General features: G+C 48.2%; 1 protein-coding gene across 1 annotated transcript in view; it reads right to left on the bottom strand.

The window, feature by feature from the left end:
• Positions 1-11,594, bottom strand: part of prkar2aa (protein kinase, cAMP-dependent, regulatory, type II, alpha A) — a 352,482-nt gene that overhangs the window by 193,020 nt on the left and 147,868 nt on the right. Inside the window, exon 2 of the mRNA XM_072473004.1 lies at positions 2,563-2,598. Within this exon, the coding sequence (XP_072329105.1) occupies positions 2,563-2,598 (36 nt within the window). The remainder of the gene's footprint in view (positions 1-2,562; positions 2,599-11,594) is intronic.

Genomic DNA, 11,594 nt, shown 5'->3' with positions numbered 1-11,594 from the left:
GTTAGATGGTTGAAGTGTGTGAAGATTGGGTCGGGTGGGGAAATGTTTATTTTACCATGTTAATGCTATTGTTTTTGTTATTGTTATAAAAAATTTTGAAATACCTTAATAAAAATATAATTTTTTTTTTTTAAAAACTATCGACGGGAACTAGATGAAAAAGACCAAAACCAAGGAATCTAGCAGAACTACCTTATGTGTGGCCTCCTTCTACATGTCTCCATCTGAAGTCCAGCACTCCAGAGACATATTCAATTGCTACCATGGTTGGGGAAATTTGAATGCAAAGAATTGATAAATCCAGAATGAGATGCTGGGCATTAATTGGAGAGCGCAATTTCAGCATCTTTAGATATTAGAACCAGTTTAAAACCTACAGCTCCATTATTTACTGGGAAGTTAAATAATGTTCTGACTGTGGGAACTGCCAATTGTAACAGGCACCACAAGGATATACTCCATCTCAGAGGGGCCAGCTCCCTTGGGGTGAAATTTGCAGGTGCAAAATCTCAGGGTCTGTTCTTCAATGTGGGACTCTGTACCATTTGTTATGGCTCCGCTAGGTCTGCTGAGAGCAGCAGAGAGGATTGACGGATAGTATCCATGCCTCAACAGGAGCCATTAATGTAGGAGGAAGGTGGGTGATAGATGGCTACACCCCAGATATCGAACCATCGATATCACCAATTCCAAAACAGCATACTTGCCTTTGCAATGATTGGATAGTTTAATTAAGCATGTGGATCTTTAATATGATTGCTTAATTATTCGATTGCTATAAAATCCACTGTTCAATAATGCCCTTAACTGGAGGAAATCTGCCATCGTTATCCAATCTGGGACATGTGGCTCCAGACCCACAGCAATGTCGTTGACTCTTAATTGCCTTCTGAAAAGGCCTAGTGAGCCACTCAGTTGTATCAAGCCACTGCAGAAAACCTCAAGTAAGAATAAAACAAGCACTGACCTAGGCACTGAAAACAAGAAAGGAACATCCTGCCCAATTGATCCTGCCAAGTCCTTCTCACCGACATCTGGGGGCCCGTTCCAAAAGTGGAACAACTGACCCACAGATTAGTCAAGCCTGATGTAGCCATGTGCATCAAATCATACCTTGCGGTGAGATTATCACCGGGATGCCTGAAAGAGTGGCTCTCGGAATCTTCATGAGAGTTCTTTTCATGAACTCTCATAGCATTAAGTCAAGCATGGGTCAGAAAACTTCCTGATTACCACCTACTGCCATCGCTCAAATGATGCATAAGTGTTCCTCCACGTTGAACACCACTTAGAAGGAGGTAGCAAGGGCATAGGTGGACTTCAACGTCCATCACCAGAGTGGCTTAACGGCAACAATACTGATTAGCTGGCTGAATCCTGAAGCTGCTAGACTGAGCCTATGACAAGTAGTATGATCATCAAAAAGAGGGGGAGAAAACACAATTTCACCCTCCCCAATCTACCTGTTGCAAGTGCATCTGCCCAGGACATCATTGGAAGGAGTGACCACCAGACAATTCTTGTGGCGACTAAGTGCCGTCTTCACACTGAGACCATTCTCCAATGTATTGTTTGGCAGTACCAACTGACGAAGTGAGAAAGACTCTGAACAGATCTAGCAGCACAAAACTGTGCATCCACAACACACTGTCAGCAGCAGAATTGTAGTCAATTACAATCTGTAAACTCATGGTATATCCCTCACTGTACTATTACCATCAAGCCAGGGGATTAAGCATGGTCCAATAAAGGGTGCAGGAGCAACATGATACAGATACAGCTAAGCAATCCCATAATGAACAAATCAGATCAAAGCCCTGCAGTCCTGTCACATGAAAATGAAAATCGCTTTATTGTCACAATTAGGCTTCAAATGAAGTTACTGTGAAAAGCCCCTAGTCGCACATTCCGGCGCCTGTTCGGGGAGGCTGGTACGGGAATTGAACCGTGCTGCTGGCCTGCCTTGGTCTGCTTTAAAAGCCAGTGATTTAGCCCAGTGCTAAACCAGCCCCTCAAGTCAAGAATGGAGAATGACAATTAAATGACCACCAGGGGAAGTGGTTCTAATGCCCATCCTCAACGATGTTTTCGAATTTTAAGCAAATCGGACAGAATTTTGCCACTTAAAATTTACACAGAAGCAAATATCGATCACATTGAACACATATAGTAAGTAACTCAAGCTAAAATTCAGCACATCAAATGCTTCAAAACAATGCAGAAAAATTCAGCACTGTACAACTGAAAGAACCAATTAATAAATTAAACTCTGGTCAGATTAAACTATAGCAGATTTAGATAAAGGTACACCCAAGCTATTGAATCTTCCCTATGCTCTCCTCCAAATCGCTCGTCCTTCCACATTGCTGCTGATATAATTTATAATACCAAATGTTCAAAAGGGTCATCTTATGCCATTAATTCAGCAAGGAATGCCAAGGCTCGTCCCTGCAATAATAAATTATAACTTAAATTTAAAGAAATTGAGCTTAATCTAAAACTTATGTAACTCAAATACAATCTGATGTGGGAAGATTAAAAATCAGTACAAGAAAGGCTTACCTGAAACTCTTCTGTTTAATCTGTTAATAACTGGTGCTGTAAGAGAAAAAAGGAACAAAAATTAAATATCTTCAACTGAACTTAGCATTTCTATACAAATTCTGATGCAACAAGTTATTTTACAATATGTCTAGTAATAATATATATATGTTTTTTAATAAATATTTTATTGAAAATTTTTGGTCAACCAACACAGTACATTGTGCATCCTTTACACAAAATTATAACAACACAAATAACAATGACCTATTTTATAAACAAAAAAATGAATAAATAATAAATTACAAAAATGAAAACTAACCCTAATTGGCAACTGCCTTATCACAAGTAACACTCCAAAAATATAATTTAACAGTCCAATATATAATTATCTGTCGCAACGACCTATACATATTATATATTAACAACCCTGAGAGTCCTCCCCCTCCCCTTCCTCCCCCCTCCTCCTCCTCCCCCTCCCCCTCCCCCCTCCTCCTCCTCCTCCTCCCCCTCCCCCCTCCTCCTCCTCCCCTCCCCCCCCTCCTCCTCCTCCTCCCCCTCCTCCACACACCCCCTCCCCCCTCCCTCCCTCCTCGTCCCCCCCTCCTCCTCCCCCTCCTCCTCCCCTCCCCCCCCCCGGATCCTGGGCTGCTGCTGCTGCCTTCTTTTTTCCATTCCATCTATCTTTCTGCGAGGTATTCGACGAACGGTTGCCACTGCCTGGTGAACCCTTGAGCCGACCCCCTTAGAACGAGCTTAATCCGCTCTAGCTTTATAAACCCTGCCATGTCATTTATCCAGGTCTCCACCCCCGGGGGCTTGGCTTCTTTCCACATTAACAATATCCTGTGCCGGGCTACTAGGGACGCAAAGGCCAAAACATCGGCCTCTCTCGCCTCCTGCACTCCCGGCTCTTGTGCAACCCCAAATATAGCCAACACCCAGCTTGGTTCGACCCGGACCCCCACTACTTTTGAAAGCACCTTTGTCACCCCCATCCAAAACCCCTGTAGTGCCGGGCATGACCAAAACATATGGGTATGATTCGCTGGGCTTCTCGAGCACCTCGCACACCTATCCTCCACCCCAAAAAATTTACTGAGCCGTGCGCCAGTCATATGCGCCCTGTGTAATACCTTAAACTGAATCAGGCTTAGCCTGGCACACAAGGACGACGAGTTTACCCTGATTAGGGCATCTGCCCACAGCCCCTCCTCGATCTCCTCCCCCAGCTCTTCTTCCCATTTCCCTTTTAGTTCATCTACCATAGTCTCCCCTTCGTCCCTCATTTCCCTATTTATATCTGACACCTTACCATCCCCCACCCATGTCTTTGAGATCACTCTGTCCTGCACCTCTTGTGTCGGGAGCTGCGGGAATTCCCTCACCTGTTGCCTCGCAAAAGCCCTCAGTTGCATATACGTGAATGCATTGCCTTGGGGCAACCCATATTTCTCGGTCAGCGCTCCCAGACTCGCGAACTTCCCATCCACAAACAGATCTTTCAGTTGCGTTATTCCTGCTCTTTGCCACATTCCATATCCCCCATCCATTCCCCCCGGGGCAAACCTATGGTTGTTTCTTATTGGGGACCCCCCTCCCCAAGGCTCCAGTCTTTCCCCTATGCCGTCTCCACTGACCCCAAATCTTCAGTGTAGCCACCACCACCGGGCTTGTGGTGTAGTTCCTCGGTGAGAACGGCAATGGGGCTGTCACCATAGCCTGTAGGCTAGTCCCCCTACAGGACTCCCTCTCTAATCTCTTCCACGCCGCTCCCTCCTCCTCTCCCATCCACTTACTCACCATTGAAATATTAGCGGCCCAATAATACTCACTTAGGCTCGGTAGTGCCAGCCCCCCCCTATCCCTGCTACGCTGTAAGAATCCCTTCCTCACTCTCTGGGTCTTCCCGGCCCACACAAAACCCATGATGCTCTTTTCAATCCTTTTAAAAAAAGCCTTCGTGATCACCACCGGGAAGCACTGAAACACAGAGGAATCTCGGGAGGACCACCATCTTAACCGCCTGCACCCTCCCTGCCAGTGACATGGATACCATATCCCATCTCTTGAAATCCTCCTCCATTTGTTCCACCAACCGCGTTAAATTTAACCTATGCAATGTGCCCCAATTCTTGGCTATCTGGATCCCCAGGTAACGAAAGTCCCTTGTTACCTTCCTCAACGGTAGGTCCTCTATTTCTCTACTCTGCTCCCCTGGATGCACCACAAACAACTCACTTTTCCCCATGTTCAACTTATACCCTGAAAAATCCCCAAACTCCCCAAGTATCCGCATTATTTCTGGCATCCCCTCCGCCGGGCCTGCCACGTATAGTAGCAAATCGTCCACATACAAAGATACCCGGTGTTCTTCTCCTCCTCCAAGTACTCCCCTCCACTTCTTGGAACCCCTCAACGCTATCGCCAGGGGCTCAATCGCCAGTGCAAACAATAATGGGGACAGAGGGCATCCCTGCCTTGTCCCTCTATGGAGCCGAAAATATGCAGATCCCCGTCCATTCGTGACCACGCTCGCCATCGGGGCCCTATACAACAGCTGCACCCATCTAACATACCCCTCTCCAAAACCAAATCTCCTCAACACCTCCCACAAATAATCCCACTCCACTCTATCAAATGCTTTCGCGGCATCCATCGCCACTACTATCTCCGTTTCCCCCTCTGGTGGGGCCATCATCATTACCCCTAACAGCCTCCGTATATTCGTGTTCAGCTGTCTCCCCTTCACAAACCCAGTTTGGTCCTCGTGGACCACCCCCGGGACACATTCCTCTATTCTCATTGCCATTACCTTGGCCAGGATCTTGGCATCTACATTTAGGAGGGAAATAGGTCTATAGGACCCGCATTGTAGCGGGTCCTTTTCCTTCTTTAAGAGAAGCGATATCGTTGCTTCAGACATAGTCGGGGGCATTTGTCCCCTTTCCTTTGCCTCATTAAAGGTCCTCGTCAATACCGGGGCGAGAAAGTCCACATATTTTCTATAGAATTAGACTGGGAATCCATCCGGTCCCGGGGCCTTTCCCGCCTGCATGCTCCTAATTCCTTTCACCACTTCTTCTACCTCGATCTGTGCTCCCAGTCCCACCCTTTCCTGCTCTTCCACCTTGGGAAATTCCAGCCGATCCAAGAAGCCCATCATTCTCTCCCTCCCATCCGGGGGTTGAGCTTCATATAATTTTTTATAAAATGTCTTGAACACTCCATTCACTCTCTCCGCTCCATCTCTCCTTCCTCATCCCTCACTCCCCCTATTTCCCTCGCTGCTCCCCTTTTCCTCAATTGGTGTGCCAGCAACCTGCTCGCCTTCTCCCCATATTCGTACTGTACACCCTGTGCCTTCCTCCATTGTGCCTCTGCAGTGCCCGTAGTCAGCAAGTCAAATTCTACATGTAGCCTTTGCCTTTCCCTGTACAGTCCCTCCTCCGGTGCTTCCGCATATTGTCTGTCCACCCTCAAAAGTTCTTGCAGCAACTGCTCCCGTTCCTTACTCTCCTGCATCCCTTTATGTGCCCTTATTGATATCAGCTCCCCTCTAACCACCGCCTTCAACGCTTCCCAGACCACTCCCACCTGGACCTCCCCATTATCATTGAGTTCCAAGTACTTTTCAATGCACCCCCTCACCCTTAGACACACCCCCTCATCTGCCATTAGTCCCATGTCCATTCTCCAGGGTGGGCGCCCTCCGGTTTCCTCCCCTATCTCCAAGTCTACCCAGTGTGGAGCGTGATCCGAAATGGCTATAGCCGTATACTCCGTTCCCCTCACCTTCGGGATCAACGCCCTTCCCAGCACAAAAAAGTCTATTCGCGAGTAGACTTTATGGACATGGGAGAAAAACGAGAACTCCTTACTCCTAGGTCTGCTAAATCTCCACGGGTCTACACCTCCCATCTGCTCCATAAAATCTTTAAGTACCTTGGCTGCGTAATAATATATTTTAACTGCACCTTAGAGTTGGGTGGTACAGAATAGAGAAGTAAGTACTTCATGCAATCAGTTTTATCATTGACATGAATAGTGAGCAGATTACATGCAAGATTTTAAAGTACTCTCAAGGCCTTGGGATGCCAAGTCAAAACCAAATGACCCATGCTTACTTTTAAGTCCAACTCAAATAATAGAACCGCATTTTGATATCACTCACTTGGACGCATTCACTTTACATGAGTGACACTAGATCCATGTCAAAACAGAGGATACAACATTTTCAAATTCTGTTGTCCCCTATGTGATGTATGAAAGCCTGCACATGCTAGGTATCTTGTGCAAAATAAATGTGATGTGGAGGGGTGGAGGAAGAGACAACCCAACATTTATCCTCTCCAAACAGCTACTTCAGGGATTATGACTGGGAAAAATACACTGTTATTTTCCTAATAGTAATTAAACATTACAAACATATATTTAAGAGGACAAACATACTTTTACATGTACTCTGGTCCTGTAAATGGCATCAGGGAAAGCACCTGAGAAAACGAGGCACTAAAATCTCAATGCAAGGCTCGTTTTTGATAGTTTGCTTTTTAAAAATATCCAGTTACAACACTGCATTTCAGATAAGGCTCCTTGCTGAAAATATCAGCATTGATAAAAGTCATGCAAAACTTCTGTCGCCTCCCCAACAAGAAAAAAATAGTACTGGTACTCAGATGAGCATGAAAGGCACGATGGTACAAGTATTACATGGGATTCTTCATCAACCCTCAAATCAAAACTAAAGCCTCAGGTCACTCCAGATGCTCTAGTAAAATAAACAATTATTAATGAATAGTAAGCAGATTATATGCAAGATTTTAAAGTACTCTCAAAGCCTCCGGATGCCGAGTCTGAACAAAATGACCCATGCTTACTTCCTCAACTCGAAAAGCACACAATGGAACCGCATTTTGACATTACTCAATTGGAAGTGTTCACTTTACATCAGTGTCAATATATCCATGTCAAAACCAATATACAGAGGTCCATATCCATTTTAGGGGGGTAAAATAGCAAGGATTTTAATATTAGAATTCAAATTTTCTGGAACTCAGGTTACCAACATCATCAAGTTGGCCCCAGATTCTGCACTACTCTCATGGAGAAGTCCCATAATTTCCAGCAGTAAAAAAAATAGATATGCTGAAAATCTGAAATTAAAATATAAAATGCTGGAAACACTACCGGAGGTTCTGAAAGAGGAAGATAGGTTCAACCTTCAATAACCCTTCACCAGACTTCCGGGTGCGGAGATGACCAGCTAAGTCGCACGTTTCGGCAGTTCCCGGTGGAACGGACCTTTGGGCTCTTGATAGGAGCCCCAACAGCAATTTTAACGGCTAAAAACACTGTGCGGTAAACCAGAAGGGAATCCCCCCTGGATACGGATGGAAAAAGGAGGGGAAAGTGGCCAGATTGCGGTGGATCCTCTAGAGCAGCGACAAGGAAGGCAAGCAAAAACCAAGAAGGCGTCGGAAGGTGGTAGTTTAACATGGGGCCCTGAACAACAAGAGTTCTTGAAATGTTGTGTGGAAGAACTTAAAAAGGAAATGAAGAAGGAGCTGCTGGCCCCGATATTACAGGCAATCGAAGGGCTAAAGGATGAGCAAAAGACCCAGGAGCGGGAGCTTCAGGTCATGAAGGCAAAGGCTGCCGAGAATGAGGACGACATACAGGGCCTGGTGGTGAAGACGGAGATGCACGAGGCACACCATAAACGATGTGTGGAAAGACTGGAGGTGCTGGAGAACAACGCGAGGAGGAATAACTTAAGGATTCTTGGTCTTCCTGAAGGTGCGGAGGGAGCGGACGTCGGGGCATATGTGAGCACGATGCTGCACTCGTTAATGGGAGCGGAGGCCCCGGCGGGTTCGCTGGAGGTGGAGGGAGCATACCGAGTGATGGCGCGAGGACCGAGAGCAGGAGAAATTCCTAGAGCCATAGTGGTGAGATTCCTCCGTTTTAAGGATAGAGAGATGGTCCTTAGATGGGCAAAGAAAACTCGGAGCAGTAAGTGGGAGAACGCGGTGATCCGCGTATACCAAGACTGGAGTGCGGAGGTGGCGAGAAGGAGGGCGAGCTTTAATCGGGCCAAGGCGGTGCTTCACAAAAAGAAGATAAAATTCGGAATGCTGCAACCGGCAAGTCTGTGGGTCACATATCAAGGGAGGCACCACTACTTTGAGACGGCGCATGAGGCGTGGACTTTTATTGTGGAAGAAAAATTGGAATGAGCGGGTTATTAAAAAAGAACGTTTGAAACAAAGTGGTGGGGCGAGTATGGGGGGCGAAGAGGGGGGTAAAAAGGGGGGGAAAGAGGAGTTTTATGTCATTAATCCTGCGATGTGGTAACTTTTCTCTCTTCCACAGGTGGCGGTGGGGGGAGGAAAGGAGGTGGAGGAGATGGGGTGTTGGCCATTGGGGGCGGGGCCAAGGGGGAAGCGCGGGCTTGGTTCCCGCGCTAGGATAATCATGGCGGGAATAGGGAAGCAGGAAGGAGGGGGCGTCGCACGGTGCGAGCCGAGGTCACGGGGGGAAGCCGAGGTCGGCCAGAGTTTGCTGACTTCTGGGAGCAACATGGGGGGTGTAACTACGCTAATGGGGGATCTAGCAGGGGGGGTGGGGGGGGGGGGGAAGTTATTGGGTTGCTGCTGCTGGGGAGAGGGGGGAGCTGGCATGGGGTGGGGTGGGCGGGGGGGCACCGCCTGGGGGGGACACAGCTGCGTGGGAACCGGGTGAGGAGCTGGAAAAAGGGGATGGCTAATCGACGAGGGGGGGGGGGGGTAAAAAGCCCCCCAACCCGGCTGATCACGTGGAATGTGAGAGGGCTGAACGGGCCGATAAAGAGGGCACGGGTACTCGCACACCTTAAGAAGCTTAAGGCAGGCGTGGTTATGTTACAGGAGACGCACTTGAAACTGATAGACCAGGTTAGACTACGCAAAGGAGGGTGGGGCAGGTGTTTCATTCGGGGCTAGACGCGAAAAACAGGGGGGTGGCTATACTAGTGGAGAAGCGGGTAATGTTTGAGGCAAAGACCATAGTGGCGGATAGCGGGGGCAGATACGTGATGGTGAGTGGCAAACTACAGGGGGAGACGGTGGTTTTGGTAAACGTATATGCCCCGAACTGGGATGATGCCAATTTTATGAGGCGTATGCTAGGACGCATCCCAGACCTAGAGGTGGGAAAGTTGGTAATGGGGGGAGATTTCAATACGGTGCTGGAACCAGGGCTGGACAGGTCAAGGTCCAGGACTGGAAGGAGGTCGGCAGCAGCTAAGGTGCTTAAAGATTTTATGGAGCAGATGGGAGGAGTAGACTCGTGGAGATTTAGCAGACCTAGGAGTAAGGAGTTTTCGTTTTTCTCCTATGTCCACAAAGTCTATTCGCGAATAGACTTTTTTGTTTTGGGAAGGGCGTTGATCCCAAAGGTGAGGGGAACGGAGTATACGGCTATAGCCATTTCGGATCACGCTCCACATTGGGTGGACTTGGAGATAGGGGAGGAAACAGAAGGGCGCCCACCCTGGAGAATGGACATGGGACTAATGGCAGATGAGGGGGTGTGTCTAAGGGTGAGGGGGTGCATTGAAAAGTACTTGGAACTCAATGACAATGGGGAGGTCCAGGTGGGAGTGGTCTGGGAGGCGCTGAAGGCAGTGGTTAGAGGGGAGCTGATATCAATAAGGGCACATAAAGGAAAGCAGGAGAGTAGGGAATGGGAGCGGTTGCTGCAAGAACTTCTGAGGGTGGACAGGCAATATGCGGAGGCACCGGAGGAGGGACTGTACAGGGAAAGGCAAAGGCTACACGTAGAATTTGACTTGCTGACAACGGGTACCGCAGAGGCACAGTGGAGGAAGGCACAGGGTGTACAGTACGAATATGGGGAGAAGGCGAGCAGGTTGCTGGCACACCAATTGAGGAAAAGGGGAGCAGCGAGGGAAATAGGGGGAGTGAGGTATGAGGAAGGAGAGATGGAGCGGGGAGCGGAGAGAGTGAATGGAGTGTTCAAGGCATTCTATAAAAGATTATACGAAGCTCAACCCCCGGATGGGAGGGAGAGAATGATGGGCTTTCTGGACCGGCTGGAATTTCCTCCGGTGGAGGAGCAGGAAAGGGTGGGACTGGGAGCACAGATCGAGGTAGAAGAAGTGGTGAAAGGAATTAGGAGCATGCAGGCGGGAAAGGCCCCGGGACCGGATGGATTCCCAGTCTAATTCTATAGAAAATATGTGGACTTTCTCGCCCCGGTATTGACGAGGACCTTTAATGAGGCAAAGGAAAGGGGACAACTGCCCCCGACTATGTCTGAAGCAACGATATCGCTTCTCCTAAAGAAGGAAAAAGACCCGCTGCAATGCGGGGTCCTATAGACCTATTTCCCTCCTAAATGTAGACGCTAAGATTCTGGCTAAGGTAATGGCAATGAGGATAGAGGATTGTGTCCCGGGGGTGGTCCACGAGGACCAAACTGGGTTTGTGAAGGGGAGACAGCTGAATACGAATATATGGAGGCTGCTAGGGGTAATGATGATGCCCCCGCCAGAGGGGGAAGCGGAGATAGTGGTGGCGATGGATGCCGAGAAAGCATTTGATAGAGTGGAGTGGGATTATTTGTGGGAGGTGCTGAGGAGATTTGGTTTTGGAGATGAGTATGTTAGATGGGTACAGCTGTTGTATAGGGCCCCGATGGCGAGTGTGGTCACGAATGGACGGGGATCTGCATATTTTCGGCTCCATAGAGGGACAAGGCAGGGATGCCCACTGTCCCCATTATTGTTTGCGCTGGCAATTGAGCCTCTGGCAATAGCATTGAGGGGTTCCAGGAAGTGGAGGGGAGTACTCAGGGGAGGAGAAGAACACCGGGTATCTCTGTATGCGGACGATTTGCTGCTATATGTAGCGGACCCGGCGGAGGGGATTTCAGAGATAATGCGGACACTTCGGGAGTTTGGAGAATTCTCAGGATATAAACTGAACATGGGGAAAAGTGAGTTGTTTGTGGTGCATCCAGGGGAGCAGAGCAGAGAAATAGAGGACTTA

The sequence above is a fragment of the Scyliorhinus torazame genome, chromosome 13 (genome assembly GCF_047496885.1).
Source record: "Scyliorhinus torazame isolate Kashiwa2021f chromosome 13, sScyTor2.1, whole genome shotgun sequence".
NCBI classification, from domain to species: Eukaryota; Metazoa; Chordata; class Chondrichthyes; order Carcharhiniformes; family Scyliorhinidae; genus Scyliorhinus; species Scyliorhinus torazame.
The sequence above is the reverse complement of the archived record's forward strand: the minus strand, read 5'-3'. Positions and strand labels throughout refer to the sequence as shown.